At 48.5% G+C, this 17,890-nt stretch overlaps 1 protein-coding gene across 2 annotated transcripts in view; it reads left to right on the top strand.

Moving 5' to 3' along the window:
- The window catches only part of LOC119178679 (venom metalloproteinase antarease-like TtrivMP_A), a 369,468-nt gene that overhangs the window by 34,461 nt on the left and 317,117 nt on the right, over positions 1-17,890 (top strand). The window contains exons 2-3 of one of the 2 annotated variants that reach the window (XM_037429911.2): positions 5,684-5,853; positions 10,789-10,881. In XM_037429911.2, coding sequence (XP_037285808.2) covers positions 5,684-5,853; positions 10,789-10,881 — 263 coding nt within the window. The remainder of the gene's footprint in view (positions 1-5,683; positions 5,854-10,788; positions 10,882-17,890) is intronic. The other variant, XM_075881864.1, reaches the window with a different exon arrangement.

Genomic DNA, 17,890 nt, shown 5'->3' with positions numbered 1-17,890 from the left:
TCTGAAGTTGTGTGAGATGGTGAATCCTCGTATGTCTGAAAAGGACAAAGTCGGACATCTTCTGAAAGGTATTGCCGAAGAGGTGTATACCTACTTGATTGGTAACGAGAGTCTCAATTTGGTAGCTGACGTGATCAAGCATTGCCACATATTCGAGACGTTCAAGCAACACCGTATCACGCCAAAGTTCGGCAGATTGGCGAGTGTTGTGATGGTTACAGGCTTTGATGACAGCTACAGTATCCATTTGGACCTTGCGACCACTGTGAGGCAAATTGTCTGTTAGAAACTTGAGTGACACAACGAATCAGCGAACGCCGTGGAGGCCGAACAGTTCGGTTGCGTTTTTAGCCAACCTTACGAAGTTGCACCGCTGGTTTCTTCGCGGTCGACCATGCCAGGTGTTGCAGACAGTCGAACCGATTCCTACAACAGCACTACCGTACATTTTCTGACGACGTGACGCATGAGCCACGCGCTTATCGGGTACGACCATGAATCGGCACTTGAAAGATCGTATCTACTACTCGTAGCGTCTGAGGGCGGTTTATCCCGGATTCCACAATGTCGGTCGCCATTCACTTGTTTGCTACAGCGGCGGTGCCATAAGACGCACCTCTCTTTTTTGTCGCCATCGCCGCCAGACGAGGTATGGCCCACCACCAATTTGGCCTAACTTTAAAGGGGTCAACGATGATCATTGGCTGGCAGAACATTGTATAACAAACGCTACAGGCTTGCCACCCAGGGATTCTTTCCGCGATTCCAACAGGAGTGACTCGCCAGCATCAGACCGCAGCCTGACGCCGCCATCCAGTCGTTTACGCCGTTCAGCACCACCGCAGCGATGTTCTACACCACCGCCACTATCAGGAAACTAGCCGGCATGGCCGATGGAAATAATGTCACCAGCAGGTATCCGTCTCTGCAAACTGCTGTTCTTCCTATTATGATGTCTGAAAACGAAATGTGTGTGTTAATTGATAGTATGCCTGCAACTGCGTTAGTGGATGCTGGTGCTAAGGTTTATGTCATCAGTGCCACATTCAAGAAAAGGCTTGGTCGGAAAGTGGTGTTCCCGTGGAATGATGTTGTGACGTTTTGTGGTGTCAGCGTAGAGTGCCTGCCTCGTTCCTCTAGGTTTTTGTGTTGCAAGTGTTTTGTTTGGTGCTGAATATCTCGTCAAGGAAAAATTAGTATTACCGCGGTGCACTCATCATGTGATTCTCAGGATCGACTTTCTCGGGATTGTGGTGCTTTCGTTGATTGCGGCACATGTTAAATTAGAGTGAATAACGTGCTTTTGTCTATGCTTGCTGAGACATTTTTACCGGGGAAAAACTGTTTTGTCGTGTCGAAATATTCTTTTTTAGCGCCGTAGTCTCGATCACGCGTTTGTGTTAATCTTGCTGTTACCGACCTTTCATCGTTTGACGCGCAAATTCAACCACTTGCGACAGGTTGCGCGAAGAAAAATGTACTTGTGCCTCGATCACTCGTGACAGTTGTGAATAGCGCCTCAAGCTTAGGGGCTTTCAATTGTTGTTTGATGCCTCCTGTTCTTCCGCGTGCTATGAAGCTTGCCGAGTTTGACGAAATCACGTACGGCACTATCATTGTTTTAGGCGAAGAGCAGCAGTCTGAAAAAAAGCCACCTTCAGAAAAGCAGTTCTGAAGAACAGATCCTAAGAATGGTGAGCAAGTCACTTTCCTCGCATGAATGCCACGCTCTTGCAAGAGTTTTTATGATACATCTTTCAGAGTTCGACTACACACAACGTGACACGCAGACTTCAGTCCAACGTTCCCGTGCTTATCACAGCATTGAAACCGGATCTGCACACTCCGTTCGTCAAAAACCTTACCGCGTGTCGTCGACAGAGAGGGTAGTGACAGCTGAACAGGTCACCGATATGTTGCGGAAAGGTGTTGTCAAAGAGTCATCTAGTCTGTAGGCAGCGCCTAAGATCTTAGTAAGAAAGAAGGATGCATCATGGCGCTTTTGCGTTGACTTTAGAAAACTAAATACGGTCACCAAAAAGATGTGTATCTGCTTACTTCAATTGATAACGTCATTGATTGCCTGCATTTTGCTGCCTACTTTTCGTCACAGGATTTGCGATCAGGCTATTGGCAAATAGTTATGCACCCAAACGACGAAGAGAGAACGGCCTTTGTGATACCTGACGACCTTTGTGAATTTGATGTCATGCCATTTAGTCTTTGAAATGCGCCAGCAACGTTCGAACTATTTATGGACAAAATACTTCGAGGACATAAATGGAAAACTTCTTTGTGCTATTTAGATGGCGTGGTGATTTTTGGCAGCACACTGAACGAGCGTAACAGACGTTTCAGTCTTATTTTGAATTGTGTACAAAAGACCGGCTTGATCCAAAACTCTAAGAAATGTCATTTTGGTGAAACAACTTCTCGACGACAAAAATGCAGTAAGGCCAAACCCACGAAAAATCGAGGTTGTCAGCTGTTTCGAACCACCAAAATCAGTGCGGGAATTGAGGAGGTTCTTGGGGCTATGCTCATCTTTTCGTCGTTTCGTTCCGAGGTTCACCGACGTGGTGCGTCCCCTAACATGTCTTTCTTCAAAAGGACGTCTCCTTCAGCTAGACTTCTGCTTGCGACGACGCGTTCTGTCAGCTAAAGTTTCTATTAACGTCGGCGCCCATACTGCGTCACTTCGATGCGTCCTTGCCTACGGAAGTGCATGCTTATGCTAGTGGCATCAGCATCCGTGCTGTACCTGTGCAGCGTCATCAAGGAGCTGAGCACGTAGTGGCTTATGCCAGTCACTCTTTCAACAAAGCTGAGTGCAACTATACCGGAACAGGACAAGAATGCTTGGCCACTGTTTTTGCGGTACACAAATTTCGACCTTATATATATGAACGGACGTTCACTATCGTTACCGACCATGCCGCTTTATGCTGGCTAGTGAATCTTCGCGACCCGACTGGTTGACTGGTGCGTTGGGCTCTTCGACTTCAGGAGTACGACTTCATCCTCTCCTTCAAGTCTGGACGCCGCCGCGCAGATGCCGACTGTCTTTCCCGCCTTCACCCTGAAGACGACTGAGTGTGACGAAGACAGTTTTGACGATGGTTTTGCCTCTATTTCTTCCAAATTCCAAAACCTATTTACTTTCAAGAAAGAACAAGAGGCTGATATTAGCTTGGAAACATTACTTGTCACGGCATCACGTCCTCAAGCCACCGGCTGTTTTTGTGTCCTTGACGGCCTTCTATAAAAGTCAAATTATTCGGCTAAAGGCACACGCTTCTTTCTAGTCGTACCACACAGCCTACAATTTGACATACTGAAAGCCATGCACGACGTTGCAACAGCTGGTCATCTGGGGTTGATCAGAACTTTGAATAGGACACATGAGCACACAGTCAAGCACTATGTCGCAAGTTGCAAAGAGTGCCAACGCTACAAGCACCCTTCGACTTCTCCGCCAGATCTTTTTCATCCTCTGTCACCTCCTCATCTATCATTTGATAAAGTTGGTATCAATATTTTGGGCCCATGGCCCCGCCACGGTGGTCTAGTGGCTAAGGTACTCGGCTGCTGACCCGCAGGTCGCAGGATCAAATCCCGGCTGGGGCGGCAGCATTTCCGATGGAGGCGGAATTGTTGTAGGCCCGTGTACTCAGATTTGGGTGCACGTTAAAGAACCCCAGGTGGTCGAAATTTCCGGAGCCCTCCACTACGGCGTCTCTCATAATTATATAGTGGTTTTGGGACGTTAAACCACACAAATCAATCAATCAATCACTATTTTGGGCCCATGTTTACGGTCGTCGACTGTAGTATGCGTCGACCATCTGACTCGTTGCGCCGAAACTGCGGCAATACAATCTTCGACAGCGACGTGCGTGGCCATGTTTTTGCTTAGATTCATCATTCTTCGACATGGCCCACCCAGAGTAATCATTAGTGATCGTGGTTGTCAGTTCGTTGCAGACGCCGTCGAAGATCTGGTTTGTCTGTGCAATTCGCAGTTCCATCATTCATCCCCTTATCACCATCAGATGAAGGGGCTAATAGAACGTAGGAACAGAACTCTGACGAATATGTTGACCATGTGCGTATTATCTGACCATGAAGACTGGGATGACGTTCTCTCCTTCATTACCTATGCGTATAACACGGCCAAACATGAGACAACCGATCATAGTCCTTTTTACCTCCTGTAGGCATGTTCACCGTTCAGCTCCATCGATACTATTCCGCACAGAGACCTGATTCCGTTGTGAGTTCAGCGCTGCGTTTCGCAAGCCTTATTTTTCTACCCGTATGTTGCTACCCTGCCATTTTATTGCGATATCAATGATATGGACACTCTCCTCTGGATTTTGCCGCCGTCGTTCGCCTTGACGTCGGCGTCACTGTCACTCACCATATATATATACATACATATATATATATATATATATATATATATATATATATGAAAACGCGAGAAAGAAAAAATCCTGAAACGACTCCAGCGCGTGGCATCGAACGTGGAACCTCTCAATGGTGAATGCGAATGGGAGGCATTAACCACTGAGCCACCAAAGAGCACGTCCTTCAACGCTCAAACGGCAAGCTATTTATATCTACCACTTACCGCTGGTGACGGGCATCTCAAGTGGAGGGGGGGACTATGGTTTTTTCATATAATTACCAACAAGATGGCGCAATGAGAGCGCGGCGGTGCGCGTTCTAATCTCCCGCGCCTCTCAGAGTGGAGAAGGTGAGGCACGCTCGCGTGCCTTTTTCTCGCGGTGGCATGATTGTACGTCTTGGTTGGCGTTGGGCTTTCACTAGAACGTTTCTGTTGTAGTTACCGGGTGCACAAAGGTCACTGCAATCGCTGCACGGTCTGCGTTTGCGAAAAAAGCACGCTTTTCAGACACAGCGAAGTAACAACTGAGACGCTTATTCGCGTTCATTTGTACCTGTGAGTACGTTGCGCGCAACAATATTGCCTCATAAACACGGGGCACGTTTTGATCTGCTTGCCATTCCGCGCGTGACATTTCGATTTGGTGCTATCGCGTTCGTTGCCTCGCCTTTGCGTCAAAGCTGTGACTTTGTATTATGAAGTACGCCCAACTAGCCCTAGTTTCAGTGCTGCTACTAAATGGAATATTAGAGTTCTCTTACGAGTGAAGAGAGTTAAAAATAAAGTTTATTCACATCTACCGAAAATGACGGGGAAGAAGGCTTTGGCTTCTGGCCCTGTTCATCACCCTAGCCATCAAACATTTCTTTTTTATCGTGCATGAAAGTGGCTACGGGCATCTGTGGCGGCGGATAACATCGTCACCAAAGTTTGCTGATATTGTGAGTTAATAAATCTAACGCTGTAATGAAGCACAGTAACAGCGCTGGGTGGTACTTATCGTACTAACTTTCGTCTGTAATTAGTATAGCTAAATTGTGTTCCTGAACCTGCTCCAACGTTCGCGTCGCGCACACTATTTTATTATTGAGGATCAATCTGTGTTATAACAGATGATATGAATAAAAAACTAACAACAGAATAAAATGCACGTGCAGGCATTCATGTAGCGACTATAACAGAGCGAGAAGTTGCACAGATAACCGCGAAAATATTGCGCACGTTTCACTATTTACGCAGGTTACTTTATCTTCATTCATTATTCTTCCTTAGAGGCCAGAGAACAGCGCATATATCCTCGCATACTTAGAGAGCGCTCGACAGCAGGAAAGTTGGTTCTTATGCTCAACAAGATGATAACACTTAATCTAGAAAAGAGCACAGTCCTGGCTGACAACCTCCTTTTCGTTACAAGCACCAAAGCGCAAGAAAAGGTGGAAATGGTACGTTGCAAACACCTTTATATGTTGAAGTTGAAGCTATATTCACCAAGTACGAGGTTTTTTTTCTAATTTGGGTATCACGTGTATTTATTTATTTCTGTGTATTAAAGACTTTGTGTTAGACACAATATCAACGAGAACTAGCAGACAATTATGCCAAGAAAAGTATAGGGGATGTTATCAGTTGTAAGTGTAATATGTACATGGGAATAAAAAAATGTGGACGAAAAGATAACTCGCAGCCGACGGTTACAGCGAACATGCCCCATTAGAATAACGCATCCTATACTCTACCAACTGAGCTATACTGCAGCGGTCGTCCCTCTGTGTACTTTATAAGTTATATATATGCATTTAAACGTGCATCAGTAGCCATGACAGCAAGTTACCTTCGTCCACTTTCCTTTTTCCACATTTACAATGCAATTACTATTTTTCTATACTTTCCTTGGCATCATTATTTGTTATCATCAATAACGTGTCTTAATTAGAAAGGAAATGAGCCCTTGAGTTTACAACCATTTCCTTCATTGATAGCGAGGGTCTCGCAATAGCAGACTTGATGTTTTCGGGTTGTGTGAGAGTTATTATTGGTGAGCTGGAAGCTTGTGTTATTATCACGTGCTACGTGACGTGCAGAGCAAATAAACTCGTTATCATGGCTGCTGGCGTCGCAGTCTGACGCTCCAACGTTTATATGCTCATGTATACTCCATAATATGAACGGTGAGATAGCCGCCGTGGTAGTTTAGTTGGTAGAGAATGGGGAGCGTTGTTATAAAGTCGTAGGTTAGGATCTTGCCTGCGGGAAGTTATATTTTCATCCACTTTCATTTCTTCCCATTTACACTACAGTTCCTTCTAATACATCTGCTAGATTTTACCTGGTATTATTGTCTGCAAGTTCCAATTGTTACTGTTGTAAAGAGGTTGATTGGGCAAACTTAACGAGCAGGTGGAAGCTTCGAGATAGCGACAGGACGAGGAAGGTGGTGAAGCTCGAGTGCCGATCTCCTGGTGCCTTACTGTGCGATGATGCTTGTTGTTCCCTGGTGTTGTCATCATTTCTTCTTTAAAATTTCCCCCAAACGAGAAAGATCAAGCCATCCAGGTGATCTAACAGGTGGGAACAAGTGGGTCGAAGTACGGCTTCAAGCGGTCCATGTGAACAATATCGTGTCCACGCCGACGATGGTCACCAAGCGGCTTAATCGGTTCAATGGCGTAATTAACGGGCGACGTGCACTCTACCACGCGGTATGGACCATGGTACTTTAAAGGTAGCTTGGTAGACAAACCAGGTGCACAGGGTGGTACATACAGCCAAAAAAGGGTTCCAGGGGTGAACGTTGCGGCAGGTAGGTGGTCGTCATCGCGGGCCTTTTTCTGGCATTGCTGGTCGGCCAAAGGAAACGGCTCCGCTATTTGGTGCCATTCTTAGGCGTGACGGGCGGCTTCGGACACGGTCGTGCACTCGGATGTATCTGGTGTGTATGACAACAATGTGTCAATTGTGTGCGATGGTTGACGTCCGTATAGAAGGAAGAATGGGGAAAAGCCGGCGGTGACTTGGGTAGCGGTGTTGTACGCGTAGGTCGCAAACAGAAGAAACAGGTTTCAGTTCGTTTGGTCAGATGCCACATGCGTTGCGAGCATGTCACCCAGGGTCCAATTAAACCGCTCAGTCACGCCATTCGTGTGAGGGTGGTAAGCAGTACTCATCCGGTGTACAATATGGCACTGGTGGAGAGGTGCTTGGATTACGTCGGATAGAAATACATGGCCCCGGTCACTGAGGAGCTCGCGAGGGGGGCTGTGACGCAACACAAACCGATGGAGGATGAACGTTGCGACGTCTTGAGCAGTCGCCGTAGGAAGAGCAGCGGTTTCGGCGTACCGTGTCAGGTGATCTACAGCAACGATAGCCCACTGGTTAGCTGCGGTGGTCAATGGCATTGGTCCATCAAGGTCAATTCCGACGCGATCGAATGGGTGATTGGGGCACGCAAGTGGCTGTAGTGGAGCTGCTCCTGGATTCAGTGGCGGTTTTTGTCGCTGACACTCGTGGCAGCCGCGAATAAGCGGTCGAACAAAAGTAAACATCCCACGCCAGTAGCACCGATTCCTTAAACGTTCGTAGGTCTTGAAGAGACCGGCGTGAGCGCATTGCGGGTCGGAGTGAAATGATGGACAGATTGTAGAGCGCAGCTTTCGGGGAATGACGAGCAGCCACTTCCTGCCATCTGGTGTGTGATTGCGCTGGTACAAGAGGCCACCTCGAATGATGAAGTGCGGAGCCTGGCGTGGCAATTCTCGAGTGGTTGGAAGTGTTGGTACCTCATGTAAAATGCCCAGAAGCGAAGTTATCCATAGATCGTCGCGCTGTGCGGAGGACATTGTGTCGATGTCAAGAGCTGACAGAACGTGCTCTATAGAAGATTTAGAGGCAGCCTCAGTTGATAGTGCTGATCGCGAGTGCGCATAAGCATCAGAATGTATGAAGAAATGATGACAACACCAGAGAACAGCAAGCATCATCGCAGAGTAAGGCACCACGAAATTGGTGCTCGAGCTCAACCATCTTCCTCGTCCTGTCGCTATCTCGAAGCTTCCACCTACCCATTAGGTTCGCCGTATAAACCTCTTTACACTGTGTCTAATAGAGAGAAAGAGCGCTTGACCGTACGCTTCTTTCCTTCATATTGGGAGCAAGTCTGAAGGACTGAACACCATACACTCATGGATAGTTTTTATCGCTACATGGTGTATCTTACACAGTCGCTGGCCCTAATATGCATCAAAAAGGTCTAAAACAGTACAGGGTTCTTACAACTGAGTTCACTACACAGAGAATACAGTTTGCATGTTTATGCGTGAAGTTCAATTTTCAGCAATAATTTCATAAGTAATTCTTTCTATTACACACTCACACGATAAGCAATATACACTAGAAGATTTATTCGTTCAAATTCTTAATGTAATTCGATTTCAAGCGGATATTCATTGAGGCCATTGTGGGAAGGAAATCTAAGGAGGGGCCCTGGCTATTCATGTGCTTTTGCAGGGGCTTGGGGATTCTTTGGTCAGCCCGTCGTCTAGTGTCGTCTGCATCACCACCGTTTTAACCACGTTGTTGAGAGAATCGGCTGGAGTTATAAATGCGCATTTTTATACAGCTGTAGTGCTTCGGAAATGGTGCCATGTGTCGGAAGCTTACAGTGAGTGTTGGTCATCGCAGCTGCAATTTTAGTTAATATTGTTTGTGATCAAAAATGGTAATTTCCGAAGCCCACGACCGTTTCTTCGAAAATGGTTGGCGCCGCGGCTTTGACGTTTCTGTTTGGCGCTGCGCTATAGTACGTGCCTCAGCGATGAAAGGCTAGGATTGGATGAGAACGGCCGCGTCTACAGCTCTTAATGCGAGAGGCTGCGGTGACCCGTTCCCATGTACGATGGTCGCAACTATCTGAAAGCGATGACCCAGTGTTCTCACCAGAGCTTCCAAAGCCAATGATTACACACGCACCTGATAAATTAGTGTTTGAAAGAGTAATGCAATTTATTGTTTAAAATATTGCAACCTATTTAGGTTTAGGCATACTGTTTAGCAGTCGGACGACCAGCGCTGCTGCGAATGATATTCGTGCGAAAGTATTGTGACACAGACGGGCAAAGAACAATTCAGAGCCACTTCATCTTGCTATAAAAGCAAGATAATATGAGATTTTACATTTAAATCATGTTCCGTGTCCTGAACTTACCGTACATACACATGAAAATGGCCTGCCCGTGACGAATATTGGGCCGATTCGCACCATTCCTTTCTTGGATTGAGCGGATAAAACATGAAGTGCAAAGCTGCAAGTCTACTGTAGATCCACAAGATGCGCCGTAATGAGGCTGCGAATGGCACACAGGCACTCTACGAGCGAGTATCGCAGCACGTTTGCTCTTAATCGGAACAAAAATTTTCGTTTGCTGCCCAGCGTATACGGCACCGACTCGCACTGTGACTTCAGTTCGCGCGATTTGCCTCCTTTTCACCGGTGTCAATTGCGCATGCACGAGTGCGCTGTTCCTCGGAAGCGTAACCAACCTTGCGAGGACCAGTTCTTTACTCTATCCTGCTTCTGGCGTCACAAAATGGAACGCAACGATCTCACCTTAGTGTTCCTTCCTCTATGATTAAGGCTGCCTTGTCAGTGTTGGGAATGTGGTTGTGATTTTAGTTGTGGAAAAGTAGTTCTTGGGGCTTCCGCAATGCAGAGAAAGCGTTATGAAAATGAAAACTGCCATTCACTAGTTTGAAGAACAAAGCTACAAGGAAATACACACAGATTTCACTGAAAGTAATGCTCCGTGCTTGAAGTAAAATAGCTCTCGCACCTGGTACCGAAGTATGGAAATCAAAATACGCAAACTCGCGTGGTCGCTCCCAGCAGCGGCCGCGCGAAGGCGTCGCAGCTCCAAGCATGATTCACCCTTTGAGGTGCTCCTTATTGTTATAAAGAATTGCGCAAAGCAGTGATGTGATTGACACGTGAGCACTGGAGTTATTGAGCTACAACCTACAGCGCATCTAAGGAAACCTACATATTTACTGTAGTGTAGAAGGTGCTACATGCCGTCATACTTTAATATTGCACAACATAGGTGAAAATACGTATTTTGTCGGGCACACAAGTTGTACTACCCACACAGAAAAACGCACTGTGATATTTTCGCAAAATAAATGTTGCGGACAATTTTTTAACACAGGTAGTGCAATATAAATGATTGCAAGACAAAGATTATTGAAAATTAACATTTTCAATGCAATTACACTTTGTATACTAACTGGTAGGCTCACTTTGATAGATAATCTCCAAGTGTAATCAGAAGGCACTGTTACTAATTTAATAATGTTATTGCCTTTGAATTTTTTTCGCGCTGCAGGTAGACACGTCTGATATTCAACGGAGTATATACCATGACACACATTACCAGTCATCCGTTATGGTACAGCAGAAAGGCGACCAAGTGGAAGTCGTAAGTTACGCCGCAAAGGCTGAGCCCACGCCTGCAGTGGGACCTTAAAAAAATTGGCAGATCCCACGCCTTGTGCTCCGCGAAATGGTACGGTGTGAACATCAGTTGGCGGCCTTTTATAGTGGCAGTAAATACGTTAGTGTTGACATCAGATACATCGCTCACGGTCACAAAACTGCACTCGCACACAATTGCAGACGCACGTACATATGCTGTGCTCCAGTTCTAGGCAGCATTATAGACAGTCTACGGTGATGGTCTAGTGTGAACATCAGTTGGCGGCCTTTTATACTGGCAGAAATTACGATAGTGTTGACGTCAGATACATCGCTCACGGTCACCAAACTGCCCTCACACACAATTGCAGATGTACGTACATATGATGTGTTCCCGTTTTAGGCAGCATTGTAGACAGTCTATGGCGACGGCTTAGAAGACAGCATGAAAGAAGGAAAGAACTGAGGAGAGGCCGCGACATCACACGTTGTGAAGCCGTGGTAAAGCCGGAAATCGGCCATATTCACTGGGCAAGCTCTCCTCGCTTGTTTACATCCGAATGTGAAGCAGAAGGCTTGACTCGCAATCAGGCTCGATAAGCAAGTGGAAGACAGCATCGCACCCACGTTGTCCGAGAAGTGAAACGCGTCTAGATGGCTTCTAAGCAATGGGACGCCGAATTGCGTTGCGAAGAAAAATCTATTTCAAGCAAATGTAATTGTTAATAGCTTAGCATATTTTGTGTTAAAATATAGAAAAAACTGAACGTTGCTAGCACTGAGCGCCTGGAAAAAGCGTCTGCTTGTGTGCAGACAACCATTCTGGCGAGACCCGAGCCAAGTCATCTGTGCACATCGCTGAGCCGCCATTTTGTTAGGACAGCAAAGTAGCCGGCGTAGTTTTTGTGTGTGATGCCGTCTTCTCGATGCTTTTTATTTTGCCAGCTGAGTGAGAATTGGAGTGGTACTTTAGATAGCCGCTGTTCACTTAGCTGCCTATTTAGCCGTCTAAATGCCAGCATTAAAACACACCCATCGGCACAACAATCCTTCAGCTTTATGCGAGAGAAAGTTCACGGGACGTTGGGGGACGTGGCGATCTGTGGGTTGCTCCTCACGATTGCTGCGACGTAATAGGTGCAAGCACTGGCCTTGCAGAAAGACTGCTCCGGCTTTTTGCGGCTGTGACTGGATGGGCGAAGTGAGCTCATGCTGTATGCTAAGGTTCCGCTCCACCATGTCGCATGTTGGTGCCAGGAGGTCCCCGGCACATGTGCCCGTTGCTTTTGGAACCCGTGTTGGCATGTCTAAGGGCTATGTGTCTGGTTCATCGTAGGAGTTCGTTAGCCGAATATGAGGTGCTGACTTGCGCAGTATATTTCAAGCTCGAAGGTTGTCTGCGTGAATATTGCCACGTTCCTTCCTCCAGTTTTGTTATAGTCTGGTTACACTACATATTTCTCAGCGCAAACGGCCGCGCTACATAAATTTCTTTCAAATGCATCACCAACAAGCCCACATCGCCACTCTTGTTGGCACCAACAACGTTCGAGAAGCTTAGGGATTGCTGTAGATCATTTAGTTACAATTGCGCCCACTTCGCGAACATTACCGATTATTCTGATCTTACGTGGCCACTACCTATAAAGCTTGAATATTTGACGGCACGTGTATAAATGCCGACGTGCTTCATCACTTGTCAGTTGATCAACGGCCGACGCTCTGTTCGTCGCTATCGGTGCCAGTGTATATGGCTGTATTCCTAGTTTTTGTTTGTTGGCCGCAAGTTCGGCACAAATAAACAGTTTCATCTTCGATCTACTGTCTGCTCCTTTCGTACACGTCATGAATCCGTAACATTTGGTAAAGCTGCTACTTCTCTCGTGTACCGGGTGCCCTTATCAAACCGTCAAGCTGACCCACGTCACAAAAAAGACCCCGACACCAGCTACGAGAAGTGAGTCAGCCGCAGGCAACAAGGCCTGGCACCGGAGTACGGCTTCTACCTCACGAGGCTCCGAAGACCAAGAAATTGACGTCGATCGACCAGGGCGAAAATGACCGCACTTGTGCCACCTTCACCACTCCTGCTCCGACAACACAAGGAGCCGTCAAATTTTCGCGGTTCGCCACTCAAAGACCCGGAGAGCTGGCTTGAAAGGTTCGACCGAGTCACATATTCAACGACTGGACCGGCGATGGCAAGCTTCGGTATGTCTATTTCGCTTTGGAAGACGCTGCTCTGACCCAGTTCGAGAATTCAGAACGAAACCTCACGACGTGGGGTGTTTTTCGGGCCAGGCTCCTTGTCACTTTTTCAAGTGTTGTCCGCAAGAAGAAGGCTCAAGCTTTTCTAGAAACTCGATGTAGCTGTCAAGAGAAAACGTGGCACTCTTCACGGAAGAGATGACCAAACTCTTCCGCACCGCCAACCCCGAAATGCCTGAGGACAAGAGTGAGGGGTTGAGCAGAAGAGCACACTTCAAGCAGAAAGCGTGTATAGAATTAGGATACACAGGACTAGTGCAGACTAACAACTGTCACAACTGGACACTTAAAGCACGCCGTGAAAATAGAATGAAAGACGCACAAAACGAGCGAACAAGCATACATCTGATAAGCTCGAACAACTGCCACGATTCTTTCTGCGTCGCTGTCAGCCGCGCGCTCCTTTTCTGAACACGGCTGCACAGCGTGTGAAGTGACCTTCGTTTTGTCCTGAATTACTAGTCTGATAAGGGCGTGCGCAGGAGGGACCACACCCCGCGAAGACTGCTGCTCTCCGTGGACACGACGACCTTTAGAGCGCGCCCGAAGAAAGTCTGTCGTGCGAACTCGCCACTGATAACAAAAACGTGCTGAAATTTCGGAACTCTGAGGACCGCCAAACGGTGCGTGCTTTGTATAAATGGCTTGACGTTACCATCCTCACTCGCTGGCGTAGGGGTTAGCGCTGTGCGCAGCGAATGGAGAAGTTGCTGGTTCTATGCCATGCGGCAGAATCTTTGCTTTTTGTTTTTTTAGGGGTGAAGCTTTTTAAAGCGTGGGTTGGTCGTCACCTGTACGTATGCATGCATGTAGTAACCACATCACAGCATATCCACTGAGTTAAGGATGATGAGTGGGGTGACGTTTCGGAGGGTTTTATCGGCAAGCCGTGAATCACGTGCTGATCACGTCCGTCGGTGGTCTGTCTGTTTGACACAAGAACGGCTGAATGGACGGATGGGCACATGGACTGACGGGAGCCAGAACGAATGGACGGATGGAAGCGCGGACGAACTGACGGACGCTTCCCCCCACTCATCATAATTCACTCTGTTGCCGCCAGCACGTGGTGGGTTCAAAGCAAGAGCGGCTCTAAATCTGGAGGAAAAAAGAAGATCGCGTTCTTCTTTGCTCGAGAGCCAGCCACGACTGACGCATCGTCCTAGTGCTAGCTACCTGGTGGTTTAATAAATCCCCCAGTACTTGTGACTCATCGTGACAAACTGGTGGAAGTGCTGGGTAGTCTCACGGATGCTGCAGACCCCCCCCAGGAAGCCGCGATACGAGTCCAGTGCCAGTCAATACTCCCGTGCATCGGACCAGCCGCCGAATCAGGGGATTGCCTCCGGAAGCCGACGATACTGCTCCCACCACGTCGACAAACATGACCAGCGCTTCGGTGCAAACCTCGGCAACCGGCACGGGAAGCACGACGTCGAACCGCTACACGTTGGAAAGCCCACGCGCACCGGCGACGTTCCATGGCTCGGAGCACGAGGACGTTGAGGACTGGTTGGCGGATTTCGAGCGCGTAGCCACCTTGAATCAGTGGGATGACGCGGCGAAACTGGGTCGTGTCTACTTCTATCTCGAAGACGGGGCACGTACGTGGTATGAAAACCGAGAGGAACAGCTGACGACGTGGCCCGAATTCTCTCGTAGACTTCTGCAGACGTATGCCAGTGCTGATCGCCAAGAACGAGCTGAACGAGCTATTCTGGCCCGCGTCCAGCTGCCAAACGAAACTGTGACCACGTTCGTCGAAGACATGACGCGCCTCTTCCGACGGGCCAATTCAAGAATGACGGAGGACAAGAAGTTGCGTCACTTGATGCGCGGTGTCAAGGACCAGCTTTTTGCCGGCCTCGTGCGAAGTCCTCCGAAGACGGTCACGGAGTTCTTGTCCGAGGCCGTGACAATGGAAAAAATGCTGCAGCAGCGATCCAACCAATACGACAGGCAAGTCAGTGGCATGTTTACTGCCGACATTTTCACCGCCACTAGAACCAACAACGACTGTCTACGTGAACTCATCCGTGATGTAGTACGTGAAGAGTTACAAAAGGCTGGTGTAACACCTCATCCTACAGTCAACTCTATTGCAACTGTGATCAAGGATGAGCTGCACCAGGCCCTCCGGGACACCTTGCCTCATGATACAGCTGTGCCAGCTCCTGCTGAATACCGCCGTGAGACAACCTACGCGGAAGCCTTGAAACGCCCTGCTGCGACGCCGCCATTATTCGTCCATCCTGTTCCTGTTGTTTCACTACAGTCAGCGCAGCACATACCGTACTACGAAGGCACGTACACGCCACCACCGTTGGCCTTTGTCCCTGGTGCTGCTGTCGCCCATCGTTCAGTGCAACCAGTTCAGTACATCGACGATCGGCGCACGTCTCCTCGAAAGTCTGATGTTTGGCGCACACCTGATCGCCGGCCTCTGTGCTATCACTGCGGAGAAGCTGATCACTTGTACTCACTGCGGCCTCTGCGTACTCACCGCCACCCCGTTACGGCCAGAGACCGCGCGACATCGAAAACTACCTCTCCCAGCAGCATGCACCACCATCTGCCGGGCGCCAGTCGCGCTCGCCATCACCGAGGCGATTTTCATCAACGCCCCAGCGGTATTCTACCACACGGTCTCCCAGCCCCCGCCGGGAAAACTAGCCAAAGCGACCTCTGGGGGCGGGGTCGCTGAACGTCGAAGCGCTGAAGACCTCCTATTGACGCAGAACTGTACAGAAACCGGTCCGACATTACATACTGCTGCAAAGGATGGCCGACTTTCACTCGACATAGCAGTGACAATTGATGGTTGTGCAGTTAATGCGTTAGTGGACACCGGCGCAGACTATTCCATACTGAGCGGGAAACTGACAACGCAGCTGAAGAAAGTCATCACGCCGTGGCATAACTCGCAGATTTGGACAGCTGGTGGCCACGTCGTTACTCCACTGGGTGCCTGCACAACTAGAGTACAGATTCAAGGGTACGCATTCGTAGCAAGCTGCCTTGTTCTGCGCGAATGTTCTCGTGACGTCATTCTGGGAGTTGACTTTCTACAGGAAAATGGAGCTATCATTGATCTGCAAGAGCGCCGCGTCACGTTCTCAGCCCAGCGAGCAATCAACGTGCAGGATGGTGGAAGGCGTGTCGATGTACTCCGTATTTCTGAACAGAGTGTGACGCTTCCTCCACGAACAAGTGTTCTAGTCGACGTAACATGCTGTGGTTTGGGCGATGGCGATGTGGTGGCTGAGACAAATTTAGAACACCTCCTGCAGCAAGGCATTTGTGTAGCTAGAAGTTTAATACACCTTCGTGATGGTCGATCTGAATTGCTCGTAACCAACTTTAGCAACGAGCATCGACATCTTTTCCGTGGCACTTCGATAGCGTTTGCCCACGAAGTAGCAAACGTCCCCAACTGTTTCACGTCGGAAATAGTGGATACCGCCGACACGTCAATGAGTAATATTGACATCAATCCTGATCTGTCCACCGTTAACCAGACTGCACTACGACCGCTCTTGTTCGAGTTCAGGTCTTGCTTCGCAACTTGCTCAAAGATCCGCCAGACGTCCATCACTCAACACAGGATCATCACGTACGAGGACGCACGTCCGATACACCAGAACCCCTACCGCGTGTCGGCCAAAGAACGTGAAGCAATACGTACGCAAGTCACCGAGATGCTTGACGATGGCGTTATTGAACCATCTAACAGCCCGTGATCATCTCCAGTCGTACTTGTCAAAAAAAAGGACGGGTCGCTACGCTTCTGCGTCGACTACTGAAAGCTTAACAACGTGACGAAAAAGGATGTGTATCCGCTGCCACGTATCGACGATTCGCTGGATAGACTTCGTCATGCCCATTATTTCACTTCTCTCGATCTCAAAAGCGGGTATTGGCAAACCGAAGTAGATCAGCGAGACCGTGAAAAAACAGCCTTTGTGACTCCAGACGGCCTATACCAATTTCAAGTGCTCCCTTTTGGCTTTTGTTCAGCACCGGCGACTTTCCAGCGAATGATGGACACTGTCCTCACAGGGCTCAAGTGGCAGACTTGTCTTGTCTACCTTGAAGATGTGGTGGTCTTCTCTACCACGTTTGAGCAGCACCTTCACCGCCTGCGCAGCGTGCTGGAGGCTATCCGATCGGCGGACCTCACACTAAAGCCACAGAAGTGCCACTTCGGCTATAAAGAACTAAAATTTCTTGGACATGTAGTTAGCGCCGAAGGAATCCGTCCCGATCCGGACAAGCTTGCCGCTGTTGCCGAATGACCAGCTCCTGTCGATAAGAAAGCCGTCCGGCGCTTCCTTGGTTTGTGCGCCTACTATCGCCGATTCATTCATGGCTTTTCACAGGTAGCAGAACCTCTGACTCGTCTCACAAGGGACGGCACGCCGTTTGTCTGGGAAAATGAGCAACAAGCAGCTTTTGATGAGCTGCGACAGCGCATGCAATCAGCGCCCGTTCTCGCTCATTTCGACGATGATGCTGACACGGAGGTCCATACTGACGCTAGTAACATTGGGCTCGGTGCAGTGCTCGTTCAGCGTCAAGAGGACATCGAAAGAGTGATAGCCTACGCCAGCCGCTCTCTATCCCGTGCCGAGGCGAATTATTCCACTACGGAGAAAGAGTGCCTCGCAGTCGTGTGGGCAATCACCAAGTTCCGCCCGTACCTTTATGGTCGTCCCTTCAAGATAGTGACGGACCATCACGCGCTC

Source organism: Rhipicephalus microplus, chromosome 1 (assembly GCF_043290135.1).
Source record: "Rhipicephalus microplus isolate Deutch F79 chromosome 1, USDA_Rmic, whole genome shotgun sequence".
NCBI classification, from domain to species: Eukaryota; Metazoa; Arthropoda; class Arachnida; order Ixodida; family Ixodidae; genus Rhipicephalus; species Rhipicephalus microplus.
The sequence above is the reverse complement of the archived record's forward strand: the minus strand, read 5'-3'. Positions and strand labels throughout refer to the sequence as shown.